Source organism: Pollachius pollachius (assembly GCF_949987615.1).
Source record: "Pollachius pollachius genome assembly, chromosome: 14".
NCBI classification, from domain to species: Eukaryota; Metazoa; Chordata; class Actinopteri; order Gadiformes; family Gadidae; genus Pollachius; species Pollachius pollachius.
In genome coordinates this window covers 19,621,748-19,635,251 of record NC_136947.1, presented here as the reverse complement: position 1 = coordinate 19,635,251, position 13,504 = coordinate 19,621,748, and the positions used below count along the sequence as shown (strand labels likewise).

At 47.2% G+C, this 13,504-nt stretch overlaps 1 protein-coding gene across 1 annotated transcript in view; it reads left to right on the top strand.

Annotated features, from left to right (window-relative positions):
• Nucleotides 1-13,504, top strand: part of pkn2a (protein kinase N2a) — a 34,578-nt gene that overhangs the window by 12,356 nt on the left and 8,718 nt on the right. Inside the window, exons 4-11 of the mRNA XM_079751359.1 lie at nt 2,117-2,271; nt 4,725-4,854; nt 5,330-5,475; nt 7,102-7,315; nt 9,934-10,119; nt 10,557-10,666; nt 11,245-11,388; nt 13,290-13,365. Of these exons, the coding sequence (XP_079607485.1) occupies nt 2,117-2,271; nt 4,725-4,854; nt 5,330-5,475; nt 7,102-7,315; nt 9,934-10,119; nt 10,557-10,666; nt 11,245-11,388; nt 13,290-13,365 (1,161 nt within the window). The remainder of the gene's footprint in view (nt 1-2,116; nt 2,272-4,724; nt 4,855-5,329; nt 5,476-7,101; nt 7,316-9,933; nt 10,120-10,556; nt 10,667-11,244; nt 11,389-13,289; nt 13,366-13,504) is intronic.

Here is a 13,504-nt window from a genome sequence, read left to right as displayed (position 1 = left end):
GCTTTCATGTGAGTCATCACGCAATAGTCGAACATCCTAGCGGGTTTTTCTAGTTGTGCATGTGTGTGTGTCCCCATCAACAGAAACTACAGCCTGGATTGTCTGACTCTCTTTGTTTAATGCTCCCTCTCTTCTTATTGGGACTTAGGTTAGATGAATAACTGGGCCTGAATCACTCTTCTTATTTATTTTTTTCCTCTGACATTATAAAATATCTCCTGCTGACATTATAAAATATCATTAGGGATCTGTTGCAATGATTCCGTCAGAGACTGAATGATTCACAGGCACACTATCACAGGCTGTGGTGTTTGTGGTTTCTCAACGAGCCGGTCCCTTATCTTCAAAGAACTACTGCTTGGAAGGTTCCTCATTTGATTTCTTTCCTTTTCGTTTTTGATTTATTTAAGCTTGGATCAATATTAATAGGACATGTGGGCTAATATACTTTGTCTGTTACTTGTGCAGCAGACATGTCTTTTTGCACGAAATGTGCTTTTGTTTTGACAATGGATTTGACTTTGAGTTGAAACCAATCTCTATGGATCGAGCCGTGGGAGGACTAGGATCTCATTGCTGAATCACTCATAATTTCATACCACAAAGGTGATGAGCCACAGTGACAGAAAAGTTACAAATGGGTTTAAGCAGAAACCGATGGATGTAGGGCAAAGACAAAGCTCCATATTGTGCAGGTTCAACCTTGTAATAGAATCGTAGGAAAACCTCCCACGGAGCCACTCTGAAAGGTGTAGCAGCTGTAGCACAACGATGGTAAGCCTGAGGCTTGTTCTGTTGGTCAGGTTCTGTTGGTCAGGTTCCGACTGCTGGGGGGCATGTGGCTCAGGAGGTAGAACAGGTTGTTTGGTTACCGGAAGGTTGTGAGTTCGATCCGCGGCTCCTCCTAGCTGGGTGTCGAGGTGTCCCTGAACACCTCACCCCTAGCTGCTCCTGAAGAGCTGGCTGACGCCTTGCATGGTTTACACCGCCATTAGTGTGTGACTGTGTTTTTGAATGGGTGAATGTCCGGCAATATTGTAGAGCGCTTTGAGTGGCCACTGGTTAGAAAAGCGCTATAGAAATCAGTCCATTTACCATTTACCTGTTGCGATTGTATAATGAGATGCATGGCCCACAGAACCTGTGGGGGAATACTGAGTTTGAATCCAGAGCGTTCTGGTTTGTGTGGGATCTCATCAGAGAGAGGCCTCTCAAAGGCGGTTAAAAACAAAACTTGCACTACAGGTCTGGAGAAGTCAGTCAGGTTTTCCCTTAGCCCACCGTGTGTGTGTGAAATCTCTGCTTGCACCCACGCTCCTACAGTAAGCTCGAGGGGGAAGAGATGTTTGCTGGGAATCTTTCGAGTCCAGGCATGAAAAAAAAGAAAACAGCGATGAGCTCACCTCAGAGTGCCGTAGTCCAGCTGAGCTCTTACAAGATACCGTGTGTGTGTTTGTGTGTGTGTGTGTGTGTGTGTGTGTATATGTGTATATTAGATTAGACAGATGGAGTGGAGCCCTGCATCAATTGATCCAATGAAAACCCTTTCGGGAAGAGAGCGTGTGGGGTAGAGGAGGGCGGGGGGGTGTTGATCGATAACAGCCATAACAACAATAGATCAGCCTCGTTTGCATGAACGTCAATAATGTCATCGCTACACGCCGGCAAGTTTACACTTGTCTCTGTCAGAGAAGACTCCTGTGTGTTCTCCTTCTGATCTATAGTCTTTATAGATTTATCTCTGCTGTTCTGAGGAGCACCGGGTGGGATTTACAGCATCCATAGACTTCTCTCAATGAGCCATTTACCTCTGTATATCCCTGAGATCTGAAGTTGAGTAGAGCTGTACTATTCTATGATCAATGGCCGCCACGGTGTTGTCGTCTTGGTGCTGTTGGTTTTCAACATTAAATAGATAGTTCACTGTCCTGTGATTTTTTTCTTTATTTTTTAATACATATAATACTACATTTATGTTTTGCTATATTCGTTTATACTTTTCTAGTTAACTTCAACATAAAACGTTGGACCATGAACCTAAAACACTAAAATATATTCTGAGTGATCCGGTTTCTTGTTTTAACTCATCTATTCTGTGTTGTGTTTTTTCCCCCAGAATGCCCTCTGACGCCGGACACGCCCAACAGCGAGGCCAGGATGTTCACCAGCAGCAGTCGCCTCGCTGCCCTGAAGAAGCAGAACGACATCGAGCTGAAGGTCAAACAGGGGGCGGAGAACATGATCCAGATGTACTCCAACGTCTCCTCCAAGGTAACGGGCCATGAGACCACCAGGGACTAGCCAACGTTAAACACAGTCTAATCAAAGGTGGAGTTTCACTTGTATATTAACTGAAACATATGAGTAGAGGTAGCTCTGCAGTTCTGCTTTGCACAGTGGGCCTTATTCACCTAGCAGTGGCCTCTGTCCCGTCTCAGTTCTGAACGCTATATGGCTGCAGGAACTGGATGTGTAATGAGGTCCCTGACACCACGGGGTCGGCTCTCATGGGCTCCTCGGTCAACGCAATTGCTTTACGGAAAGTAGGAAGCCAAGTTTAACCCTATCATGAAAAAATAGGATTCGTCATCCTGGCTCCTGCAGTTAGCGCACAGATTCAAGCTTGTTTCATGGCTACTCCTTTATAGAAAATTGATAGAAATGTTTGGTAGTATGGCCTACCCTGCTTTGAGCCTGCCGCTAGCCTTCACTGTTAGCATCTCCTTATTGGTTCATTTGAATTGAACAACAGCTACTACCAACTCCTCCATCGTCTGTGTTCCCGTACAAAGTGATCCATGGTAATGGAGATGATAGAAGAAGCTTGTATTGGCACGCCCGGTCATAACCAGCTGGAGTAAAGCCCTGTTATATCGCCCGGGTCTCCAGCCTTGACTAATGCAGTGTGGAGGGCCAATTAAAAGTACAAACACAACAAGGGCTTTGTCCACGCATCAAAGTGTTCCAAAGCGGGAGCATCTCGTACCAGAGGTCTTCAGAAATGGATCAGTAGCCCTGGGAGATGGTGCACGTCATACTAATGTACTACTACTGTACTAGGACTGGGTCCTAGTGCTACTGGGACAAGAGGATCCGGCAGCAGAGCGGGGATAGTCGAGTGGTTAGGGGGGGAATTCCAGCTCAAAAGGCTCTGGGTCGCAGCCCTCAATGCTCTTGAGTATTCTTTAGTCTAGATGAATGTCTGCTGGATGGCTCAGTAGTCAGAGTAGCAACAGAGCCACTTTCTCCTTCTCCTTGTCTCGGTCCCAACTCTCCGCGTGCAAACTGTTGTTTACCCTTGTCTGTCATGTGTGATCGCCTATGTTGTGTGATTATTCACAGATACATTTCTCCTTTTTATTTTCCCACAGCTTGATAGTATGGAAGTAGAAAGCACAAAGTACGGACACATACAGCTGTATGCTAATCTGTCGTCTGGTGCCTCTGATGACAGAGCAAGCATAGCTATACTTTGGCCCTGAGGTGTCCTGTAAGTCACCTGCAGTAATAACGGCTATGGAGGGCCCTAGAGAGCTCCGAGATCTGGCCTCGACGTCAGCGTTAAATCACACTGTCGCGTCGTGGTAGGGTGATGTTGGAGGACATTAGACCAGGAGTGGACATCTGCTTTAGTTTGGTGTTCCTAACATTCAGAGAGCTTGTCTTTCATGGGAAAGAGGAAGAGGCACCTGCAACTCGAAAGACACTTCATTGGACTCAACAGTTTCAGATTGGTCCACAGAACCTTAAGGGAACCTTTACCTATGGTACTGAACCACAGCAATGGTCTGGGTAGATCACCCACATCAGAGGGCATTAGGGTTACTCCCAGCCAAAGGCTTCTCTGTTCCAACCATGTACACATGTCGTAGGCCTCCTTGATCAGAAGGCCTTAACACTGTACCTGCTCAAGTGCCCTATGGCGACAAGTGACCTGGTGTGTCTGCTATTCAAATCACCGCCGGTCACCTTGAATACAAGCGTTTGCTAAATGGCGGTAGTAAAAAATACTAACATAACATGTGAAAGCAGCTTGGATGAGTCAAGTGGACCACCAGCCCCCGCCCGCTGGACAGAGGGCAGTGTGAGGCTGGAGGTGTAGAAAAGGGAGGCTGGAGCAAGCGGGGGGGAGGGGGGAGGGGGGCCTGAGAGCGGCGTCCCCATGATGTCATAGAGGAAATGCCTGCAGACGGAGGTCTTTCCTGTGGACTCTGCCGTCACCGCCATGACTGAAACATCTGAAGAATTCTGGGTGGAGTTTGCTTACTCCTGTGTGTGTGTGTGTGTGTGTGTGTGTGTGTGTGTACTCTCAGACCCTGGGCAGCACACCATGACATTCCAGGGGTATTTGTGGTGAATAAGAGTTTCCATGTGGTCATTGACTTACTTGGCTCCCGTTAAGGGCATGAATGAATGGCCCTTGGCTGTTTGTGCAGCAGACTCCCAGTAACACTTTGTGTCTGGCCCCGTGTTTTGTATCGGAGGTCAACCTATACACCCGTCTGGGCTACTGTAACGTGCTGTACGTTAAAAAGAAGTGGAGGTGGGACATGTTTATCAAATACTTACTTATTCCTGCTATCGTCCAGCAAAGCTATTTTGACAGCTTAGATACATTATAGGCCGCCGGATACCGTTGCCACGGGATACCACTGATGTGAGTGAAATGTTTCTGCCGACGCAATGTCAAAGTGTCTCTCCGTTTCCTCGTGTTTCTCTGGCAGGATCGCAAGTTGCTCGCGGCCGCCCAACAGATGCTCCAGGACAGCAAGATGAAGATCGAGTTCATCCGCATGCAGATCCTCAAGGCCAGCCAGGCCAACGAGTTGAGCTTTGATAATAACGACGTTATGGGTGAGCATACGGAGTAGAGACACATATCTCCACTCTGCCTGCGTTAACATGTGTGCAGCTCAAATCCCTCTCTGTTGCTGTCTCTCACTAGTATTCAGTGGTGGTCCTGTCGAAGGGAACGCATAATTCACAACATGCTTACCTGTTGCTTTTGAATTATGGCGTCTCCGCGAGAGCACAACGTTGCCCAATGCTCACTCCCTCACTGCTGGCTTTGATTTTTTTCCCGCTGTGGTTCACCAGCAACATGCACATGCATTGCTTATCACTGACACGGTTACCTGCAGGACGCTAAGTTGCTTACAGCTCAGAGATCTCCTCTTCTCTCTCTCTGGGTTTGATAGGCTTTCCTGCTGTCATCCACAAGCAAACAGCACAGCTGTTGCTTGGGAACTCCGCTCTCTCTCATGAGGTCCTGAGTAGCTCCCTCCCTCTAACACGCCTCTCTCTCTGGGTTTGATTGGTTGTTCTGCAGCCAAGCCCATCATCAGCCCTCTGGACCTGCGGGTGGAGGAGCTGTGTCACCACGCCAGGATAGAGTCCGCCGTCGCAGAGGGCGCCAAGAACGTCATGAAGCTCCTAGGAACCGGGAAGGTCACCGAGAAGAGGGCGCACTCGGAGGTAGTGTGTGTGTTTATACGTTTGTGTGTGTGTGTGTGGTGGTCAGGTTTTGGTCGGTCAGTAGATTGGTTTGTCAACATGCATTTGCTTGACCAAATTCTCATTGGTCGGTTAATGGCTGGTATTCTTTCACAGGGGGAAGAACGCATCTTGATCCATTATTTACAGGCAGGAGGGACATATGCAGACCGATGTGTTAAATCTTTTAACACATCGGTAACGCATCATATTGTGTTAAAAATAACATTAATTATGAATACTATTTAAATTCAAGCCTAAGTTTCTGTTCTAATAATCGTTTGGTTTGATAGACTAGGACTTGTAAGACAGGAGACAGAAAACAGTTTTTCACACCTTTGAACTCGCCCAACTTAAGTAAGGCTGCTAGTCTAGGCCTACTTTCATTTGCTCGGCTACAACCTTATTGCCATGTCAAATAAGTTGTTGGTGTGGCAGCATGTCGGCAAATTCACACCCCTGAGAAGTTGTAAACATTAACCCGGCTACCCGCGGAAGTAAGTACGGAAGTAATGTTTGAGTGCAAACAAGCTGTTTCACACACTTATTTAGGGGCGTTCTTGGTGGCCGTGAATACTCCCCCTGGCTCAGACTTAGATTTTTCTAGTTTAGCAGATGTAAAACATGTATACATATGTACATAATATGACAACTATGTTGTCATATTATGTATCTTACAACAGCCTAAATAGTACTTTACAACAGTCCAAAGCAAAGGGAAAAGCTTGATATCACCCCTCTAAACACAGAACCAAACCTAGAATCCAGTTCCGATGAGTCTTTCTGCTGCGCTGCCCGGCGTGGCGCTCCATGGCTCGCCTGGCCTGAGCCGCTTTACATTGAAGCTCCGCTGATACCAAGAGGGCATCTGAACCCCACTGACCTCCAAACAGCACCAACGGGATATAAGGGCTAGCAGGTAGAGCCCAGTGCACTGTGGCAGACTGAGATTTTCTAGAGATAACGTACAGATTAAAAAATACATATATCTCCCCCCCATCGACCAATCGATGGTCCTAGAGTTGGAAAAATTCCAACGCTAAAATTTGTATTAGTTGGGTACAGCTGTGTGTGTGTGTGTGTGTGTGTGCGCGTGCGCTGTAGTCTTATTCTGCACTGTGGTTATCTAGGCTACAGCGGAGACATTTTGATGCCAGCTAAGCGAAGGAAGAGATTTTTCTAAAAACAAAGAGCCTCTACTTCATGGGGAACAGCGTAGTGCCAGTAGGCTGAAGCCGAATTTTATGGGATTAAAAAATGAGGCCGCCATTACAGCTTGTACCATTAAATTAAATGGACTGTGTAATTGATGCACAACCCATCTCTCTCTCTCTCTCTCTCTCTCTCTCTCCTCTCTCCTCTCTCCTCTGTCTCTCTCTCTCTCTCTCTCTCTCTCTCTCTCTCTCTCTCTCTCTCTCTCTCTCTCTCTCTCTCTCTCTCTCTCTCTCTCTCTCTCTCTCTCTCTCTCTCTCTCTCTCTCTCTCTCTCTCTCTCTCTCTCTGTGTGTGGCTCCCTCTCCATCTGTCTCACCAACGTATCATTCCCCCTCCCACCCTCTATTTTCCTCCCAATCGACCCTCACCCCCCCTCGTCCCTCTGCCCCCCCAGGCCCAGGCGCGGTTCAACGAGTCCAACCAGAAGCTGGACCTGCTGCGCTACTCCCTGGAGCAGCGGCTCAGCGAGCTGCCCAAGAACCACCCGCGCAGCAGCAGCATCGTGGAGGAGCTGGCACTGCTGTCATCCCCGGCCCTCAGCCCCAGGGCCAGCATGCTGTCCACCCAGAACCAGTACAGCACCGTGGCCAAGCCCGCCGCCCTCACAGGTACCGGGCTGTGGGGAGGGCTCTAGTTCTACATCATTATCTATCCATTGCCAGTATTGAAAGAATTCCCTAATGCTTTAATTTCAATCTGTGGAGCATCTTTTGGCACAAGCACTCATCAAATCACTCGTCAAAAAGCAGACTTGTAACATTTGTTGTCATTATTCCCCCTCAAGCCCAGTGCACAGGACGGTTTCAGGAAGGATGAAAGTAGTGTTTTAGAATTTTCGCATCCCAAAAAAAACAGATTATATAGAAACTTGGTCCTATAAGAACAAGCAGAGATCCCTATAGAGACCTGGTCCTATAAGAACAAGCAGAGATCCTATAGAGACCTGGTCCTTTAACATTTACATTTACATTTAGGGCATTTAGCAGACGCTTTTATCCAAAGCGACTTAAAATAAGTGCATTTGTTACAATAAGTACATTTGTCATAAGAAGTGAAACAATATATCGCTGTCGGTACAGTAAAGATGTTCATAGAACCAAGTGCAAGTATTACAATCGCTAGGCTAACCCATTCCCTGTGTAAAGCAACGATAGCAGCTACTGTAGATGCTACACAATTAAGTACCTTGAATAAGTGCAATGTGCAAGTGCCAGAACGTACAACATTCAATGGTGGCTGTGCATTGGTTTCTATGCAGAGTCGAGGTTAACCCTGAACAGGTGAGTTTTGAGTCTTTTGCGGAAGCTGGTGAGCGACTCTGCGATCCTGACATCGGTAGGGAGCTCGTTACACCACTGAGGTCCCAAAACAGAAAAGTTGTGACTTCGCTGATCGACCTTTGCTTGCTCTTAGCGATGCCGGTAGCAGACGTCCAGCTGAGGTAGTTGAGTGGAGGGATCGTGCTGGGGTGTGTGGCTTTACTAATGCTTGGAGGTAGGCAGGGGCAGTTTCATCGACTGCCTTCTATGCCAGTACCATCATCTTGAATCTGATGCGAGCTATTACAGGGAGCCAGTGGAGGTCTCGGAAGAGGGGGGTTACATGTGAGAACTTTGGTAGGTTGAACACGAGGCGCGCTGCCGCATTCTGGATGCACTGCAAGGGTTTAATCGCAGAGGCAGAGGACTTTAAGAACAAGCAGAGATCCCTATAGAGACCTGGTCCTTTAAGAACAAGTAGAAATCATATAGAGATCTGGTCCTATAAGAACAGAGATCCTATAGAGACCTGGTCCTTTAAGAACAGAGATCCTATAGAGAACTGGTCATATGAGAAAAGAGATCCTATAGAGACCTGGTCCTATAGGAACGAGCAGAGAGATGCAGCCTGCTTCATGTTTCTCTGTCGGCTTGCTCTCTTGCATCCATAGGATTATATTGTTATGGAGTAGCAATATGAATCCTATTTTGCTTTGCTCTGTGTCTTAGGGGCTTTACAGTGTTCAAACATGATACTGATCAAATAAATTGAGGAGGCATCTATGCATGCATATATATTCTTTGGCATTTTCTTTTCATAATGTGTTTGGTATTGATCCACTGGCCCCCTGCTAAGATCAGTGACGGTATGTGACCTGGTATGACCTGACCTGGTATAGAAGAGTTTAGTATTTTCTGTTGGTTGACTGCAACAAGGACTCAACATGGCAAGTATTTATAATGTGGGTGAAGGGCATGTCTCCTGGGTGACATCCACGCCAGTAAGAAATAAATGGTTGTGTGTCCTTGTTCTCCCCAAAGAAATGATTGTGCCACGTTGCTTGTTTCCAACTCTGTGTAAGCTGATTTGAATTCTGAAATGATTCAACAGGTTGGAACACATGTTGTATTGGATTTATGAACTGAACTACAATATCACGACTGAGTGCTGTGAGGACCAAGTGGCATTGGCATCCCCTTTGGGTCGATCATAAAAGGCGCTTTACCCATAGGGCAGAGCTTCACTGGGAAGCGTGCGGTAAACCAGACCGGCTACAGAGCACCAGGCAGCGCTGGGCAGTAGTTAGACAACGTTGAAGTCTCCCTCTTAGGTCTCGTTCTGTCTTAAATATAAGGGGTGGTATTGAAGGTTTAAGCAGTGCTGGGGTTTACAGAGTAGCTGTATGCAGCCTCATTGGAAACACAAACAACTTAGGTTCCAGTTAAGACACACTGCTAAAAAAATGTTATGTACAATGCAAAGTCTCAAAGGAATTTCACGACAGCACTAGTGCTTGTCGAGATAAGAGCCTGCGAACAAAGAGCCCACACGCACGATTCTGGATGATGGATCACCACAAGAGTGCAAATGTAATTGTACCTGGAGTGTATTCCCTCATTACCAGCCTGTTATTATTTTTAGTCATAGGACGTTGACATAGGAGGAGGAGCATGAAGAGTTGGCTCATGAGGAAAGGGACGATGAGGCAATGAAATCATTTTGCAATATACCTGCAATGTACAAGCGAGTCTTTTCAAATGAACGTACACAGCTGGATGGTACGGGACAGTACAGGCCAATACCATGGCAAAGCGGCGCCAATAGGGGTGCGACCAAACAGGAAAGGGACACGTGTGCCATCAGTAGTAAACATTAGTCTTAGCATTACCAGCAAAGGAAGACATTGCTGAGTGTTTCCTCGGGGGACCCGGGGGGCCTGTGCTGACCGGTGTGGCGCCCCCTCCAGGCACGCTGGACGTCAGGCTGATGGGCTGCCAGGACCTGCTGGAGAGTGTGCCGGGCCGCTCCAAGGCGGCATCGGTGGCGCTGCCGGGCTGGAGCCCCAGCGAGACGCGCTCCTCCTTCATCAGCAGAGCCAACCGCAACCGGGGCGCCAGCGCACGCAACCTCACCAAGAGCGAAGACCTCTCCAGTACGCCACACACTCCATCAACTGTCTCTCCATCTATTTATGTATCTCTGTCCATCTATCTCTCAATCCTTTTTGAGCTCTATCCAATCGCCTCATCAAATGTATCAATCTAGCCATAACCCCTATTCCTTTATAAACTCGGTAAACGTATCAATCTCTAGCCATCACTCCTATTAATTTATAAACTCTGTTAATGTATCACTCCAGCCATCACCCCTATTCATTTAAAAACAGTAAATGTATCACTCTCTAGCCATCACCGGTATTCATTTTTAAACTCTGTAAATGTATCACTCTGTAGCCATCACCCCTATTCATTTATAAACTGTAAATGTATCACTCTCTAGCCATCACCCCTATTCATTTATAAACTCTGTAAATGTATCACTCTATTCATCAGCCCTATTCATTTATAAACGGAGTCCTGTTCCCCCCAGATGAGATCAGCGCAGTGCTGAAGCTGGACAACACAGTGGTGGGCCAGACCGGCTGGAGGCCTGGCAGTAACCAGTCCTGGGACCAGAAGTTTACATTGGAGCTCGACCGGGTAACACGCACTTTCTGTTTTTGTGTGTGAGGGGGTTTACAGGATAGGGGACGAGTTGACCATCAAAACCACTAGTGGAGCATGTGGTAGACCAATGCTTCAGCTCTGCTTACTGCAGTGATAAAGCAGTGGCACTGCATAAACAACCTGCCTTCAAATGACCAACCTACGAAGCAGTCTCATTGTTAATTCAGTCAAACGGTATCTCAGGCTATGACAAGCATGCAGGGGGTTTAGTCCAATCATACCGGGGCCCCTATGTAAAAGGCAGTCTAATTATATGAGCAATGTACTCGAGGTGTTGGACCAGAAAAGCGTTATAGATGGGTGAGGAGTGGGTGAGACGGATTATGTCTTGATTAGTATACTAGTGATTGATCGAGTAGTCACTACTCGACCAATCACTAGTAGTACTAAAGGAGTCCACTACTCAGTAGTGGACTGCTTTTGGGGAGTATGACCTCTGAAAGGCAGCCGTTGTGAATACCCTTGTGTGTATGTTTGTGTGTGTGTGTGTGTGTGTGTGTGTGTGTGTGTGGGCAGTGAACCCTGACCCATCTGCTGTGTGTACCCACCAGTCCCGTGAGCTGGAGATCTCGGTATACTGGAGGGATTGGCGCTCGCTGTGCGCAGTCAAGTTCCTGCGTCTGGAGGACTTCCTGGACAACCAGCGGCACGGCATGTGCCTCTACCTGGAACCCCAGGGCATGCTGTTTGCTGAGGTACACACACACGCACACACACACACACACGCACACGCACACACGTACGTACGTTCACACTCTCTCTCTCTCTCTCTCTCTCTCTCTGTGAGGACATGTTGTTCCCTGAGGTGCACACCAGACACAACCATGTTGTTACATAATGTGCTGCAGCCTGTTTTGGCCAGTGGCCTTTTTCCATTATACTATACTGGCTTGGCGTGGTACTCAGCTTGGCCGCCCAGCACAGCTGGGATTTGTATCTCCTTTACAGCAGGGTTGCCTGAAGGTGTGTCTTTAACTGATGTCTTGAGTCAATGACTCAACAACACACGCACTTACTGAAGCCTATTTAGTTTCATATTATAGCCTACCGCTAAATCTGATCGACTCGTTGAAGACCCATTTAATATAACATGGTTGTTTCAGAAGGACGGACCACACGCGATGATATGGTGATGAGGGCTTCAGTTTGAGGCTCAATATTCCTCTTTTGCTTCATACAGCTCAATGAGAGTCAAGTCTTGATGGCACTACAGACGATGCATCACACATATTTCCCCCGAGTGCCACACAACGTCCTTGACATTACGGGAAAAAAAAACATGTTGATATCAGTCATATCATAGTAGGTAATATTGTCCGACGTCCAGTCCAAATCTGTCCTCCAACAGACTATTTGGTTTTGAAAGTGAATATCGTCAAACTAACATCACTGCATTGCACTTCTATCAAACCTGCCGGACCCTTTTTAATCAGGCTTTATAGTTATAGGAACAAATGAATAATAACCAACCAAGCTGCTCCTAATCTCAAGCCATTATCGGCTGGCATGGCGTGAGTTGTTATCAGTGATGGTAGTTTTACAATCTGAGAGAAGCTGTGGCACTCCAAACAGCAGCCAGGGTCGGGGTAGGGCTGCCCCCCCCGCCCCCCGCCACTCTGTAAAACTCATCATTGAAACTCATCATTGAAACTCATCATTGAAACTCATCATTGAAAATCCGTCTCGGGCGCCACTCGGTAAAACTCATCATTGAAACTGCTGATGAAAACGCAAATCGCTGCGGCGGCATGGTTTGACTCGTCCAAAGGTGCAAATGGAAAAAGACCACAGGTCTCTCCTGAGTAGCCTGGTATTATAAAAAGGTACAATTCAAAATTAAATATAACCCACACACACCAGTGTCTGCTGTGAACTCAATGGGGCTCAGTTCTCAGTTTAATTAGAATTTCATTTCCTTTTTTTTTTACCGTTTTCCTGAAGATTCCATTTATTTCAAACAAATTTAAATGATGTAATACTCAGAAAGCCGTCACACAAAAAGGTGTATTGAAGCGGAAAAGGACCTTACATCACCCTGGGCAGCAGTCGCTCAGGAGGTGAAGTAGGTTGTCGGGCAACCGAAAGGTTGCTGGAGCCATTCCTGGCTCCTCCTAGCTAGGTGTCAATGTCTCCTTTAGCAAGCTCCCCAACCTCACTGCTCCAGGGAGGACTGTTGGGTGAATGTGCGGATGCACGGGTGAATGTGCGGATGCACGGGTGAATGTGCGGATGCACGGGTGAATGTGCGGATGAACAGGTGAATGTAAGCCGCTAGTGCAGAGCACTGAGTGGCCACTGCTTAGAAAAGAGCTATATGAAGGGCCGACTGTTTACCAGGGTTTAACACAAACCAGATTCAAAAATGCCACGGGTTAATCTGAGAAGGTGGATATATTTATTTGTTGTTACATCATTTGGAAACTAAATCAATAGCTGCAGTGGAAATATATAAATCTATTGGTCTTTGTGTTGTCTTGGCCTATTTGGCAGGCGGTACCAAAATCAATGCCTAGTAAAAAGCCATGAGCTGTGTCTCGGTGGTGCCTCTGAGCGTGTGCTTGTGGTCTGCTTGGCTGATGAACCTGCTCTTGTTCAGGTGACCTTTTTCAACCCCGTCATCGAGCGGCGGCCCAGGCTCCAGAGACAGAAGAAGATCTTCTCCAAGCAGCAAGGTGAGCTGTCCCCCCTCGCATCGTCTCCTTCTGCTGGCCTCATGGGCACCGGGCTGTTGGAAGTCTTGTTACACTTCACCCACTGGAACTGTTAGTCTGGTCATTCAGGGGTACCATGAACTTAACCCTTAACACGTTA